Raw genomic sequence first — 16,689 nt, forward strand, 5'->3', positions numbered from 1 at the left:
TCCTTTTCTGATTAAGCCTGAGCCTCAGCCTTAACGAAATCAAAGACTTAGCAATGGCTTCTCGCACTAGTCCCACTCCTGAAGTCGAAATAACAAGTATGTCATATTCAAATGCTTTGTTGTCAGAGCAAGATGCAAATGGGAAAATCTTATTTTGTGCCTAAAAGACGACATGTTCAGGAAAAAGAGGACATATGGTCACCCCAGCATTAGGTTACATGCATCTCGCTAGAAGCCCATTTGCTATAGATTGAGTGATAGGCAGCATTGTTCCATGTCAAGTAAAGTGTACACAGATATCAGATGTACATAGGCAACAGCTAATGATAGTAGCATTGGTAAAAATGAACGGGTACACACCATCCACAACTGAAAGTGTCCTATGCTCCGCCATGTTGAAAGGTTAAAGGTCATCCCAACTTGGGATCTTACTAAATCAAAATTATTTCCAAATTTCCCATTCAAAAGTAGGAGTTGAGGGGCCATTGATGTGCAACTTCCAGTTTGCCGACTCGTATTTACCCATAACTCCTTTAGCACGCAAAAGCATCACGATAAAACATTATGGCTTCAAAATTAACGCATTACGTTAACATAATAAATTTCCCACTCCTGTAAAAATATAAAGAATGGAAAAAGAATGGAATACAATTAAATAAAAGCAGTGGGAAATAGGCGAGTTTTTAACTTAGATATAAAAGTGCCTTAGGTTGAGACTCACCTGGGGTCCATAGGGAACTACATGGAGCAGTGGGTTACATCACGGCTAAAAGATGTTTCTCCATTTTTAGTTACTACATTAGGCCTCGTAAGCGGAGCAGCTCCTAAGGATCTAACAGACCTAGCAGGGCAGCATGCTGTATGCATATCAGCCATACGTTTTGGGCCTAAACCATCTAGAGCTTTATGAACCAATAAAACTTCTTTAAAATCTATGCTAAAAGTTAAGGGGAGCCAGTGCTGTCATTTTACAAAGAATAACGATTTAATTTTTTCTTGGTATTTATTAAAAGTCTAGCAGCAGAATTCAGACAGAGTGTCAGCTGTCTAATGGCGTTTTTGGAAGGCCGGTCGGATGAGCATCACAATGACGCATCATACTGTAAAGAATGGCATGAACACGCGTCTCCAAGCCTCTCCTGGACACGGAGCCTCTGAATTTAGCTATATCATTCACATGGTAAAATGGTGATTTCGTTATTTCTTTAATATGGCTATTGAAACTGAGATTTTTACTAAGAATATTGCTTAAAAAAATTCATAGTTATAGTCTTATAGTCAAAGTATGCACTAAATGTAAGCGTCCCGTCTACAAGACGAATGGCTTTATCTTTATTTTATTGAAGAAATTGTAGTTGCATTCAGCTGTTCATTTTCACCAGACATTAACATGGTGAGTTACTGTGGTCATAGATGCGCGGGCTGAATAAATAATAATCTGGGTGCCATTTTCATGCATAGTATTATGGGAAACTTTCTTTATCTCAGAATTTTATGCAAGTTTCAGAATTTGATGGATTAAATAAGCGAAGTCCAAGAATACATCGCTGGGGTCGCTGGAGTTCACTCAGATTTATAATTACCAACAGTGATAAACAACTGCCCTCTAAGTAAATCCTGAACCTTATAGTCCGGTCCCGTTTTCTCCTTACTCTAGTAGTGTTTTATGGTCAACAGAGGCTGCATGAAGGTGCAGCAACACAAGGACTGTTGTTTTACCTCATCAGCAGGCCAAGACGCGTCAGCTAGTACTTTTATTGTGGCAGTGATGAACCGTCGATTGGTGAGAGGCTAGATTGAGAGCTGTTGAACCAAACCAATCACTTTCAACACCTTTTAAGCAAGACGAAGCAGCAAAAAAAAATAAAAAATCGAGAAATCGTTCCAGGATGATTTTATTTCAAGATTTTCGTCCTGGTGATCAGGCGTGCTCCGCTCAGGCATTCTGCGCAAAGGAGGAGCAGACGCGAGGATGCAGAGAATGGGCTTCTCACGGCACGGGTTGTGGCACAGATATAATGCGCGAGTCTTGTCATCATTAAACAGAGCCTGGCACTGGTATTAGCAGACTTGGCACCGGTGAGTAATCCATCCATCCATCCATCCATCCATATTCCGGACTATTAAACGGTACAAGGCAGAAAAACATGCTGGATGGCATGCAAGTGTGTCACAGGGCACACACTCACACACACAATGGGCAAGTTTGACAGTTCAATTTACGCAGAACCTTGTGGAAATCTGCACAAACATGGGAATAACAGGCAAACTCCGCCCATACAGAGCAGGGACGGAATTTAAACACCTTACCCTACACATTCCGGATCTGTGAGCTATTGAAAGGCAAGTTTTCTAAAATATTTATATGTTTACTCCTGAGCAATATCCTGAGCAAGTTCCGATCCATTTATACATCCGGATATTTTTACTGGAACTATTTGGGTTAAGCACCTTGCCGCAAGATTCTCCAGTTTTCTTGGGTCGTGATCCTACGGCCTTTTGATGGAAATACAAATCCTTAATTGGTATATTACCAGTTTCCCATATAAAAACAACATCTTTCAAATTGAATGCATGTCTTTACTATACTTGCTATACTCCAGGCCTGGACTGGACAGGATGAATATCCATTCTTCTGATGCTTATTCTTCTTTGTTACCATTAACTGTGGAAGAACACATTTATTTTAGGAAAAACCCTATTTTCATTTAAGGCGCTGCGAATGTGAGCAAATGGACAGTATCAGGTCTCCGCATATTCATAATATATATCGAAATATATTGAATGAAAAAACTAGCCTACTGCATTTTGTGTTCCCTGTTACACTCCCTGTTAATTTAAATAACTGTTTTATTAGGATCTTGCTTTATTTGGACGATGTTGCATAACACTTACCCTGCTACTTACATGAGTAACTGGTGATTTGCTGGAAGCTCAGATTAGCCACACTTAGGCCTACGGAACTCCTCAACAGACGTACGTTTGTAATGTGCCATTTACCTCACTTGCATGTAACTTCGGACCATAGCATCTGTGAAATGCAAAATGTAATATAAGAATACTACACGTTTAAAATGGAAAAAATATATATAAGAACAACTAACATATATGACAGTATAAAAGGTTAGAGTGCAGAATATCTGGACAGCAAGAGACAGAAAATGTCCGTAAGTGTTACTCTTTATAAAGATCTTGGAAAAGTTAACCAGTTGTCTTCAAGGTTACATACCAAACACAGGTAAGGTAAATTCTTTGCACTGTCCAATCCAACATCTCTCAGAGCGAGACAACTGGCCCCCCTAGAGCGAATCCATAAACATTCAGATGAATGAGGCAAATTAAGAAATGAAGGCGGACAACACAGAGAGGGGACTGTGAGACGGAAGAATGGAAACAGGGCTTTTGGATGAATGAGCACCTGTGCTGACTCTTGATGTACTGCTGTCTGCCACTAGGGGAATCCAGCGTCTCTGCCTGAGGTCTGCATTTCTGCACAGGCTAACAATACCGGCTCCTAAAAAAAGTTCTTGGGCTACACAAGGACAGAGAATGAGATTTGCAGCAGAAACATGTGGTCAGGTTATTACGGTACATCCCTTAATCCCAGATCGCCTGTCCCTCCTAGCTCGGCTGTTTATTGGCTAATTACACAGTATCCAATATCATGTGGAAATGTCAACAGATGTACAGTGTCTAAGACAAGCATTATGTACTTAGAGATGTCCCCGTAATTCTACCAGTACAAGGGCTGGTGATTACAGCGCTGTGCGGAGAGTTGGTCCATGACAGGTGGGCCGCCTCAAGGCCAGCAAGTTGGGGGGTGCCACAAGCTCTTCACAGGACGCTGTTAGATGGACCTTCTCCTCGCATCACAGCAAGGAAGCATGATTAAACCAACCTGGCATCCCTCTATGTGGAAGATTGGCCCCGTCTTTTGTCACGTGGCAGGAGACAGATCCGAGAGCTTCGGGTCTGGGTTGAATGCTTAACCTACAAGAGGATTACCCTGAAGTGACTGAGCAAGTAAACCAGCACTTTGTCCGAAGTATGGTGTTAAGTTTGTTGTCAGCTAAAATATCTAGAAGGCATTTTTTAAGGAACATACGGAAATTACACAAATAGCAAGTAAAATTAAGTGCATTTCCCTTGGTTTCAAACTAAGAATCGATTAATACTAAAAAACCTTTTATAAACACTTGTCATTTGACATACTGAATCTTTAATTCAAAATTTGTACCAGCGTTTCAAAAAATAACAACCTTACAAGCACCTACATTTCTAAAGATTGAGCCCTTTATTCAGTGCAAAAAAAGAACAGAGTAATATTTCCAAACAAATACTAAAATCTTAATTCTAGATTATCAATTAGATTATAAGAATTTATTTTTCTCTGGTATCATTGTGCAATTCTTTGAAATCATTGTCCTCTAAAGTTATTGAAATATATTAAAAGAACCACATTTGCAAGACAAAAAAAACAAGGATAAAATGCGCATAACTCTTGGGGTCATGGAGGGGGGGCTCAGAAAGGTTTAGCTTGGCCGCCTGCCACACACTGAATTGAGGGTCTCCTTGTTCTACGCTCCGCCATCGTCCTGCCTGTCGCCATATTGAGCAGAGCTCTGTAAAGATTACGGAGCCCTGTTCTCGGAAAGCAGATTTGCCCAGCAAACTGTGAGGAGTTTGCTCTGCTAATCTGGCTAATTCGCTCTCTGGTGTGTCATGGCACGTTTCTGCATGAGGAAAAGACTACGATGCCCTCTACTGGTTTTCTATGACACTGCAACAACAAAACGTAAAATATGCCTCAGTAACAGATTCACAGACGTCAATACCCTTCATAATTTATTACAGCACTCACAACAGAGGAACATTCTGCTACCCTGTACTATTTAAACTAGTATTCAGTTTTCTCCGATATATACCATGTTGAAGAATTAAGCAAAAATTGAAATTCATGATACTTTTGCCTTATAATTTTCTATGTAACTATTAAGCCTAATGAAATCTCATACTGCATTCTGTAGGGACCCGGAGTACTAATGATAGGCATTAATCATGCTATTAAAATGATTTTTCTGGCCGTTGTCCAAACATCACACTGTAAGAGGTGTGGATTTACAAGGACCACTGTTATGAAAAGTGTAAACTGTTCCTGAGAGAGAAAATACGGGATTGCCCTTAGAGTCAGCATTCTAAGAGACACAAGAACCTTGGGAATTATATTCTAAATAGTCTGTCTGCCTCTTAAAACAAGAGCAGATCGTATTCTTTCGCACTGCAGACACCTGAAATTCTCATTCATTGGTTTCCAGAGGCTGCAAAGTAGCGTCGCGTGGACCTGATTTTATTACTCGGTTTTGCTTGCGCCCCCCACCCCCAACACGACAGCAGCGCTATCTGACCTAATCTGAGAGTCATGTGGCTGAGACCTAGGGCCAGTCCCGTTTATTGGCCGCTGTGGAAGGGAATTTGCTACCAGAGGGTGAGAAAGGGGGGCATATTGAACATACAAGGCTTGGTTATACTGTATAAGGAACACGTGACAAGAAGCCCTATAACCATCAAGTTCACTGCTTTTCCTTTACATGCCGCTATAGGAAATCTATTTTGTCTAAGAGAACAAGGTTTCTGAGCTGAGAAGCAGGAGTGGCAGCTGGATTCTGAACATCTGGATATACGGTTTGAAAACGCAACAATGGTAAAAGTCGACAAATGGATCATTTTTGGAAGGAGCTCATCTGAAAAACTATCAGGATCTCAGTGACTGATATTTAAACAGCATTATGTTGGGGATTATCTTAAAAGGAGAGTGACTCGTTTGCGGTGATTCATATATAAAGGTTTAAAATGAAGCTCTATTATAAAATGCCACTTAATGCCGTTACATCTCTGCGCGTTAAGCCTGGACCGGCAGTCAGCTGGGAGCCCGTAAGTCCCGAAAGTTAGCAGACACTCCCACTCCTTTCTTGGGTAAAAAAAGTTGGGATCGGCGTCATATCCGTTTCAAACTTTTCAGGAAGTCCTCAATGCAAAATAAATCATTAAGGAAAGTTTTGTGCGGCCGCTGTTTCGGACGCATGTCCCTGGAGCCCGTAGCAGCAGCTGGACTTCACACTTTATAGTGTTTAGTCTTATGGGCAGATTTTCTGTTGTGATGATGGATTAATGCTTTTCTTGAATCTAATGATGGTTAGGTGGGAATTTGTAGGATTACTGATTCTTCAAACCTAAATTTGAAGACTTTTTTCTTTTTTATTTGTCTGGCACGCAGCGTTCGCATCGCAAATACCTGCCATGGCAAAACTATGCAATTCGTTTTTCCTTGGGTGTTTTTTATACGTTATTCACACCGGGCTGTCCCAGTCCTCCTTCGCTGTCCCTATTAAAATTTTTGCCGGACAGTTTAACTGGGCGCCGGAGGTGGATTTACTCCTTTTGGTAACAACAAACCTCACCGAAAACGGACTTTCTCTTGCGTCCAGTGCAGCCGGGGCGGTTCATTTCCTAGACATGGTGAATAATTTACAAGGAGACTCTGGCCGAGGGTATTACATGGAGATGTTAATAGGAACTCCACCCCAATCGGTAAGTTAACAGTTGCATTTAGCTATATTTAACTACTTGGCGTGAATAAACCAGTGCAGTAACCGGAGTATGTGAGACAGATGGCGTTGGTTATGTTTTTATTTAATTACTACTGTTTATTTAATTGCTGATATTTGGCCTCATCTTTTAGGTCCTTAAAACATATATATTTTTCTGAGGAAATAATTTGAAACCGAAAATGACAACTATAATTTCTAACTTGTCTCATTTCTATAGAAAACAGTTAATCCATATTCCTATCCAGGGAATGAATCCGTAGTTATTGTATAATGCAGAGCATGAATCTTATATCTTTACAGGAAATATGTGCAAGACTACATGTATAAGAACTCGAGGGTGCCGTAACGGTCCTTGATTCCAAGGGCCCCTGTCACTCGGGGGCCCTAAAAAATTTGTAACATCATATGATTGGTCTGGGTTAGGAGCCCCAGTATGATATGCTTTCACAGGGCCCAAAACCTCTATCGACACCCCTATAAGGACTAAATAAAAACCCATCTCCATTTCCAAAGCTCGTCCTGTTGTTCAGATCGGACATTTAGATGCCACGATATACTGGAAGGTCGAGGTGTTGAGCGCGTGATGTAGACAGACTGGGGTCCCTTGAATCCCCCCGGGAGACACGATTCACTGGGGTTCACATGAGCTCACATGACACCCGGCATGCCTCCCCAGGATGACTTAATCCAGTCAGCTGACAAAGATCGGCGCAAATGACCCATAATTAGTTTTAAGCTTCTTATCCTATATTCTGTATATATCTGAATCATTTATTCGGCAAGTACAGAGAAGTACGAGGGGTTCCTTTTGGTGGGGGTGGGGTCATGATTTAAGCAAATCTTAATTAGAATAAAGTAATTAGAATAAAGCAAAAAATTGGTATTTTTCAGAACATATAAAAAAATGTAAAAGATATGCAATGATGAAACAAGCATGTAGACAAATAAAGAAACAAATTGATAAACGCTAAATACGTTTGTGACTAAGATCAAGAAGTTTGACTATTATGAATATTTTTAACTGGAGCCCATTTTGCTTAGTAGTGGTATTTAAAGAAACGTAACCTTTTTTGCCACATACAAGTCCGGACAGGTTGGCGGTCAATGTTGACGTGTGTGTGTGTGTGTGTGTGTGTGTGTGTGTGTGTGTGTGCGCATGTCTGGGTGTGTTTGTGTCCATAGTTTTCCCATTTATTTTGTCTATCTGCTTGTCCAGTGACAAATCTGGAGCCTGTCCTAGAAACCACAGGTCACCTGGCAGGAGCGAAATCGTAACCAGCACACAAGCGTCACACAGGCCAGACAGGAATGAAATCTGCAGTCCTGCAGGTGTGAGACCACAGCGCTACACATGGACTATTCATTTTCGCTATTTAAATGAAAATAATCCTCGTGTATAAGTGAACGAATCAATCCGCTGAATGTTGCTGATTGACAGAACATCGAGCTGGAAGAGTGTGAGCTTGTACATCGTGCCTGTGTATTTAATGCTGGGAAGGAGTTGCTGTAGTATTTACTCGCGCTGTTAGTGGGTGACAGGCGATGGGTGATTCGTCTGAGCCGAATGACAGCTTGCTTTTCATGTATATCTGCTTCCCCCAAAACTGCTGCCTGGCCTCGTCTAGGCTTACTGAAGCACCTGTTTTCCTACCCTCCCCCGGATCCTCTGCGCGTTCTCAGCCAAAGGGACTGGCTTCCTCAGCCTAGCGCTAACCCATCCCCCATCCCGTGCTCCCCGACAGCGCTGAGACGGCAAGGGGGGGGGGGGGATGTGGCCCCAGCTATGATGTAATTAAGGGCCCTCGTGCTAAAAGGAGCCGGTATTCAAATGAATCGCTAATTGCCACATCTGTTAACCCATAGAGGAGGCTGAGGTGTCATTGGAGCGGTTCACATCTGCTAATTGGTACAAACAGGTAGCAGATGCATTCTTTATGACTGAGTGGCTGCCAATTAGCAACGCAGACTCAACGAGGGGCGATTAGGGGGCCGCGCCAGCGTAGCGCAGGGGAAGCGACGAAGCTGCGGCTTTTCCAGAGTTTGGGGGGGAGGGGGGATGCCTTTCAGCTCAGTCCAGGCTCCTGCAGAGCAGCGGCGGCTGTTTCTCAAATTTCCCACCTCCCCATGTGATGTGGTTGGATGCCACTGCCAGCGTGGCCCATAAGCACCTGCATTTATGCAGCAGTGCCGTGAGTCCGTGGCGGGACGTGTGCCAGTGTGTTGACCCAAGTGGAGACTGCGGTGCCACATGCTTTGGAAGTTTCCGGATGCTTTTGACGTCAACAGATGTTCCTTCTGGTCTGTAAATACTCAAAGCTAATAAGCACTGTCTTAATAGTCCCGCAGATACTAGACACTCCTAGATTTACTGCTTTCTCTACCTTTGGTTTGCTTGATGAAATAAGCCAGGATTGTGGGCCGTGTTGATTTCTGGTTAGTAGTAATAGTTTCTTCCAGTGTCACGCTTACTCTAAATATGCTAACAAGTTCATATAATGACACTTAGGTTGACATGGAAATGTTGAAATGATAAAAAAAAATCAAAGAAAACTATGCTGAAATTTTGGCCTTATGTGATATAATCACGGTGTGACATTGCAAAATTTAATTCCTTTAGAATTATAGACTGTCCACAACTCTGATCAGGATACAACATTACTGGATGGATGGATGGATGGAAATAGGCTGTTCTAGCTTTTTCTAACTTTTTAGATAGAAACAAACAGCAACAAATTAATTTTTGTATAGCGCATTATCACAATATTACATCGTCTCAAAGCGCTTTACAGCATCCCCACCCAAAGCCCCCAGTGAGTAAAGCCGTAGGCGGCAGTGGCAAGGAGGAACTCCCAGAAACCTTTGAGAGAGAACATAACTCCGACATTTAATTCAAATGAGCCAGATATCTCCAAAACTGATGTTTGACAAATTGTTTGTTTGTCATAAAGATGTTTTGGGGTGAAGAAGCGTACCTTTGGTTTCGTTTAGTTCTCCGTACTTCGACATGTTTTCCGTGTTTACAAGAAAATAACATTTGGTTTATCTGACGTCTATTGAACCATCAAGTGGGGCTAAAATTGGTTCGCTCTGCCTGCCAGCCCCAGTGGCCGACTGGAGTGACAAAGTGCCCTTTGTTTGCTTTTACAGCTGAATATCCTCGTGGACACGGGGAGCAGCAACTTCGCTGTGGCCGCCGCCCCCGATTCTGACATCACACGCTACTTCATCAGCATGCGGTGAGCAGCTTCAGTGCCAAACCCAAAATGCCGTCCTACCACCCGCATTGCACAGCTTAAAAATAGTCTGCTTCTGAAGGCAGATTATTTAACCACAAACTAGGTTTGCTGTCACAGAAGAGGATAGGAGAGCTGAATAAGTACTGCAACTAAAAAAAATAAATAAAACGACTTGGCATTTGTCTTGATGTTCCATCTTGATACCCTTTCGCCCGCTTCCTTCGGTGCTGTGCCCCAGACGCTGCCGCTTGCGTGGATTCCAATCCCTGCCACTCCATGCCCCCTTTTAGATCTCACTGGTGTGCATATGGCGCCAAGCGTTCGTGTTGATCGTTCCGCAACATGATGCGGTTTCTCCATCCGCCAGCTTGAAAGATTTTCAGGTGAAGTTCTGTGACTCTTTTTTTCTTCAGCTCCACTACCTACCAGTCCCTTGGGAAAGCGGTGGCAGTGAAATACACCCAAGGAGACTGGGAAGGGGAGCTTGGAAGTGAGCAGGTTTCCATCCCCAAAGGTCCAAACGGCACCATTACGGTCAACATTGCAACCATTCTCTCCTCCAATGGCTTCTTCCTCCAGGGCGTTAACTGGCAAGGCATTCTGGGATTGGCATACCCCATACTGGCTCAGGTAATGGGAACCGGCTGATGACACATCAGTGTTTGATTTTTATTTAATTTTTTTTTCCCGGTTTGCCTGGTTGTTTAAAGCGTTAATGTCTAACGAGCTGTTGAAACATTATCATAGGTAAATGTCTTGTGTAAAATGCACGCAATCTTAGGCGGGATCTCAAACAGCTTTGCTCTTGGTAAAATGTGCTTAAAGACAGCTGGCCAGCCCATTTGCTTTAATACGGGTCTTGTCGCTGTTTTTCTTCTGCCTCTTTGCAAACAGTGTCGTTTGCATTGTTGGGTGAGAAGGAAACTCACAAGGAGTTTGTTTTTCCTGGTGTTCTTCAATATTTTACCACACCTGGCCACCTTGCACTCACCTTTTATTCAGTCAATAGAACGCTAACACGTTCTTTGGTGTCTAGCCTAAAATCTTTTTATCATGTATGAATGACCTCTGATTATTTCCATGTGAATGGTTTCCACTTCGGAAATTTGGGGAAAAGCTTCTTAATCTGGGCAGGATATAAAAAAGGTCCCACAGGTGTGTTTAGATGGGACGGCCATGATGTTTGAATGAGACGTCCCTCTTTTTCATTGTTCCAGCCGGACAGTTCAGTGGAGCCTTTTTTTGACTCGCTGGTGCGACAGACGGGGATACCAGATGTCTTCTCGCTCCAGATGTGCGGGGCTGGAATTGCAGCTGGATCCACTGTCGACCGAGCTGCAGGAAGCCTTGTAAGTCCTGGCAGTGAGTTTAGACCTTGATAAAGGTAGATCCTAGGGCTGGGCAATTGATCAAATTTTAATTTCAATTGCAATTTTAACTTCCAACGATTATCAAAACAAAATAATCAAGATGAATCCATTATTGGTACATTTTGTTTCAAAGTGATGTTCCCTTGTTATAAATCCAGCGGAGCCCTTATCAGCCCCTTTTCATTTGTTTCTCAATTCTAGGAAATCCATTTAGACACTTTTTTGAATTTCAATAAATGCATGATATAAGTCAAACAAAGAGTAATTGTGTTAATCACGATCTGTGTATTCACCAGAATAATCACGATTATGATTTTTTTTTTTCTCCCATAATCGAGTGCTCTAGTGCAGTGGTCCCCAACCTTTTCGCGACCGTGGAGCGGTTTCATTCCGTAACTTTTTTTTCCGCGGACCGGGTTGGGGGAGGGTGCAGAGACGTGTAACAAAAGATAATGAAGTGCGCAATATATTGTAGCGCCGGCGGGGATCAGCATTTCCCAGCATGCTCGTGGGCGGTGTGTAAATAGCCCCATGTTCTGTTCTTGTTCTTGTTGGAGTGGGTTTATTCCTGAGGCTGGGGGTGGTTGGGGACCCCTGCAATAGTGGATCTAGAAGACTTACAAGGAATTGGAGAATGTGAATCACCTTATTTAGAATTTTCTAACCGTATTATAAGTTTTTACCCCCTCAAGTTTTAACTTTTAATCATCATCAACATTTTTATGTAGCTTGGGTTTCACCATGAATATAGCCTCAGCTTCTTGAACGGCATGAAAAGTCAGCTAACCAACATGGAATTGGAGAACTATTTCCAGAAATCTCCTGTCCACGTTGTATTGGACGTCTACCAGAAGTATTCCCAGCCCATTTTATCACTGCAGTACAAACAACGTTGATCCATTTTAATGCTGTGTGTATTAAGCTTTATCTTCCCACGGTGACCTGTCTGTTTAGTAACTGATTACTTAAGATTAAGTAGGGATGGTCTGTCACTTTGATTACCAGCAATGTAACCAGTACAAAAACAGGTGAGCAAGTTGTCTGATGTTCATGAGAGAGTATTTCATTGGAAACTTGTAACTAAAATTACATCCTTTTCAGATCATGGGTGGGATCGAACCAACTCTTTACAAGGGCTCAATTTGGTACACCCCTATAAAAGAAGAATGGTACTACCAAGTGGAAATATTGAAATTAGAGGTCGGAGACCAGAATTTAAACCTCGACTGTAAGGAGGTAAGAATTTGTTTGTTAAAAAGAAGACCCCCCCCCCCCCCCGCTCCCCACTTGTAAGAATTCACATTTTGAGGGTCACATGAAATCTGAAGTATGTCTGAACCTGTGCGGGAAAAGTCATGGAGATTGTTTTAGTGCTGGGATGTTTAATCGGTGTTTTAGCAAATGAGTCTCTATATTCCAGTCCTTGTGTCTTTGTGGAAACCAAAAACCTCCCCCACCGAATGCATTTAGAGGATGAGCCAATTTTGTGGTTCTCAGCAATGAAAAGCAAACGCTTACGAGGGTTTTTAAGCTTCTGATGAAGGAATTTCCATTCAAGTCTCTCTCTCTTTCTTGTTTGAGACCTTGACTGGGGTGTCTACAGGCCTAGAAACACCAATGTATTATTTATTTAATTCCTTCCCCCTTTTTTTATTTCACCTTCAGTACAACTCGGATAAAGCTATTGTTGACAGCGGAACCACTCTGTTGCGTCTGCCGAAGAATGTGTTTGCCGCGGTCATCGACGCCATTGTTCAGTCATCCTTGGTATAAAAGCATTTCTCTGTTTTTCTTTGGGCTGCTCTCAGCCTTGTCTGTTGTAGAAGCTCTGGTCCAGGAGCTTTCTTTTGTGAAGATAAGAGCAAGGCCTTTTTATAATAGGACTCACCAAAGCAGTAGCAAAGACAGTCATCAGCATTATGCATCTATGTATTTATTTGAAAATGTGGGTTTTTGTCTCCCCCGTTGCTTGCCGAAAACTGTTTAAGGTTTTGTTTTGTACAGATTCAGGACTTCCCAGCAGGCTTCTGGACCGAGACAAAGTTGGCCTGTTGGCCGAAGGGAGAGACTCCTTGGCGTTTCTTCCCCAATCTCTCGATCTACTTGAGGGATACCAACACCAGCCAGTCCTTCCGCATCACAATCTTGCCTCAGGTGATTGCCATCCTGATAGAGAACATGCTACCTATCCTACTATAACTTAGCAGGCTATTTATCCAGGTAGCGATGAGTGATGTTTGCCAGCTCAGCCACTAGAGGGTGATCACGTCTTAGTTTTATCAGCATCGTATGAGCGAAAGTAGAATGCGGATTTTTTTCGTGTTTGGCTGCAGTTATATATCCAGCCCATCAGGGACCTCTACGACATCCTGGAATGCTATCGCTTTGGCATTTCCCCGTCCGCTAATGGCCTGGTGATCGGAGCCACCATCATGGAGGGCTTCTATGTCATCTTCGACAGAGCCCAGAAGAGGGTGGGCTTTGCAGTGAGCACGTGTGCAGGTAAGACTGGCCTGCAGGGAAGCAGTCCAGCTTAACCCTTGTGTCCGCATAAGAGTCTGAACCCTTTGTATCAGTGCTGAGAGGGTTTAGGTGTAGCTTTTGGTTTTGGTCAACAAAAATAACGTGAAACTTTGGTGTTTAGGTAATCCTGCGCAAAGTATGAAAAGTGCCAGTGTTTCAAGTGGAACACACGACGTTTAAAATATGAACAAATTATGTGAACAGTGCTGGGGTAATGTTACTCCATATCCCTACACAAGGAATGGCTTGAGACTCTTGCAGTCTTTGGTTAACTCCATTGTGTTGAGTTACTGGGCTGAGGGGGTTCCTGAAAGTGAAATTCATCCATTTATCTTTAACCATATGATGGGGGGGGCTATTAATATCCAAGCAATGGAAGAAAAACAATTAAATATCATTTCAGGAAGTTTGACCTTACGCCATTTTCTGCTGTCTTTCCCCAGAGAGTAACGGTCTGTTGCTGTCAGAGATCACGGGCCCATTCGCGGCGTCGGACGTGTCGTCAGACTGCCTGGGCGGTTCCCTGCTGCAGGAGCACCTGCTGTGGGTGATCTCCTACTCTGTGATGGCCACCTGCAGCCTGGTCTTACTCGTCCTTTTCCTGATGATGGCGCTGCCGTGCCGCTGTCTTCGTGGCAGCAGTCACCGGGGCGAGATCACCGACGAGTCCTCGCTCGTTCGCAACCGCATTAAGTGAAGTCCAGAGGGTGACGGAGCCCAGATCGCGGATGACATTTGCACTAAACCGCAACCACCATTGTTACACTCCTCGGTTCCTCCTCCCAAATATCCGTCCCTATATATATAGAACGTTCTCAAACTTATGCAAATTTATGCTAATACATGCGACTATGCATGCGTACCATATATACATGGTCCGTGTGTTGAATGTAACTGTAAAGAATTTGAAGCAAAATCTGAATATTTTAGTAGAGCATTCTGGCCTGGTTATTAGAGGCTAATTACTCTAGGTTGGACATTTCAAAAAACTTGATGGGAGAAATGAGGCTTCAGAATCCACCATGGGTGGGAGTATCACGCTCGGGCACCACCTGGTTTAACTCATCGCTGGCTGTTACCATGTTAGTTTATAGCAGTCAATGACATAGTAGCTGCTAATAACATATCAATTTTAAAGTACATTAATGGTAGTTATGACATTATTGACTGCTACACCAGCTAATAATGTTATAACTTTTTGTGGATAATGTAATGCTATGTTTTTGATTCAGAAATGTTATTACATTATCGACTTTTATTACATTAAGAATGGAAAAATTATTACGTTATTAGCCGTTGTTTCATTTTTGGCTGCTAGCAGCTTTCATTTCTTTTTAAGTAGGAATTGCTATGTGGGAGTTCAGATCTAATTTAATCCACTTATCACAAATTGCTTTTTTTTTTTGAGTTCCTTTAAGTTAAGCCAAGCAGTGAGCCAAGATAGATCACACCCAGCTTGGAGTTCAAAGCCTCGCTGCCCTTGTCTTCATTGTCTTGAGAGCCATAGAAACCATGGCATTGACATCTAGTGATGACCATAGCCCATGTTCAGACAGATCCTCATTTATAAATATGCAAGTATCTGGAGATGATTTCCTATTTTTTTGCTTTATTCATCATGGTTTCTGGAAGCTTAAAAACTGGGTTATGGTGCTTTGACATAGCATTTATCTTTACAGCTACTTAAATTGGAGTGTGCGCCTGGACGTTGCTTGTTAGGTCTTTTGCCGGTGTCTCTAAATGCTTACTGACTGTTGTGAATGCCTGCTCACAGTGTGTTAAAATAGATTTCTATGTCCGGCAGTGTAAGATTCCATTAAAAGAGAAGATATTGTCTGTATGACCAAAAGCCATAGAATAAATGAACGAGTCTTTGGAAATTTGTATTAGGATGTACCCAATATGAATATGTAATGTATAATGTGTGTGTGTGTGTCTGGGTATCGAAGATGCATCCTGCTTAATTTATGCCACCTACAGAATTGAAAGCTTATTGCAAAAATATTGAAGCAATAGGGTGTGAGCAGGACGACTGCTGGCTCTGAGACTTGCTGGTACTTGTAGTTTTTGAATTGAGTACGAACTGGCTTGTCTTTGCAGAAAGCCAATTACATCCCAGCTTAAATCCAAAGCCAGAATTTGCACTTTTCTATTTGCTCCTCAGAGGACTCCCAGTAGTTATTAGGCTACCGGATCATGTAACTGCAGAATTGTTTGAGTTCCTAATCGTCTGTTAATGACACTAAAGCGTTTTAATGGAATGTACTAAGTTATGCTATTTGATTGAATGTATGATATCAGGTCACTGTAAATCCTCATGCATCACCTCCGCCAGTGATGCGTGTTTTCTACAAGATGACCATGCGTGAGCTTTCGCTGTCATGGTTTTTGTAATTCTGCTTGCAGACCATAATTTCAAATGCAGGAAATTAGCAAAACTTGAATCTAAACAGGAAAAGCCTTCTTTTGAATTGCCTTACTGTACTGTTCAGTGCTTCCATAGCCAGATTGATATTTAAAGGTGCATTTGTAATACAGTCAATGTTTATAACGTCAGAGATTTTCCATAGCTTTTTTTTAAAGATTTAATCATATTTTCCTGACTGAAGTAACCATAAATTGATTAGCTGCCTTCCTGTCATTCATACCTTTCTGTAGTTTATTTTTTTCCCCCATTGCTGTGTATCATTCTGCTGTTGTGTTTGTACTTTGATGTAACGAAAATGAAGGTTAATAAACGTTTGTACTATTGTGCAATTCCATTTTTAAGGCAGTCAAGGGACAGTGTTTGCAAATCCATCTCCTTTTGTGCTATGGTTGCATGGTTTACCTAATACAGTGGCTGTAAACTGAAACAGTAAATCCGATAAATGACTCAAAGAATAAAGCGATGCATTTTCACAGTTAAATACCTCTCTGTAGCCCCTGCTGTTTTTCCTGTGAGACATTTAT

The 16,689-nt window shown here is 42.2% G+C and overlaps 1 protein-coding gene across 1 annotated transcript; it reads left to right on the plus strand.

The window, feature by feature from the left end:
• Positions 1-6,020: 6,020 nt before the first annotated feature.
• Positions 6,021-16,650, plus strand: bace2 (beta-secretase 2). The gene is made up of 9 exons (XM_048980189.1): positions 6,021-6,588; positions 9,756-9,844; positions 10,258-10,474; positions 11,062-11,193; positions 12,316-12,450; positions 12,880-12,981; positions 13,219-13,368; positions 13,548-13,716; positions 14,181-16,650. The coding sequence occupies exons 1-9, from the start codon at positions 6,298-6,300 to the stop codon at positions 14,432-14,434; spliced, it is 1,539 nt and encodes a 512-aa protein (XP_048836146.1). The 5' UTR covers positions 6,021-6,297; the 3' UTR covers positions 14,435-16,650.
• Positions 16,651-16,689: the final 39 nt, after the last annotated feature.

This window comes from Brienomyrus brachyistius, chromosome 17, assembly GCF_023856365.1.
Source record: "Brienomyrus brachyistius isolate T26 chromosome 17, BBRACH_0.4, whole genome shotgun sequence".
Classification (NCBI taxonomy): domain Eukaryota; kingdom Metazoa; phylum Chordata; class Actinopteri; order Osteoglossiformes; family Mormyridae; genus Brienomyrus; species Brienomyrus brachyistius.

What these genes read in the sequence shown, in the direction of transcription:
- bace2 (XM_048980189.1), top strand. Translation starts at nt 6,298, where the DNA reads ATGGCAAAACTATGCAATTCGTTTTTCCTTGGGTGTTTTTTATACGTT. An exon ending in CCATTGTTCAGTCATCCTTG is followed by an intron (nt 12,982 to 13,218) that starts GTATAAAAGCAT and finishes TGTTTTGTACAG; the next exon opens with ATTCAGGACTTCCCAGCAGG. An exon ending in TGCAGTGAGCACGTGTGCAG is followed by an intron (nt 13,717 to 14,180) that starts GTAAGACTGGCC and finishes GTCTTTCCCCAG; the next exon opens with AGAGTAACGGTCTGTTGCTG.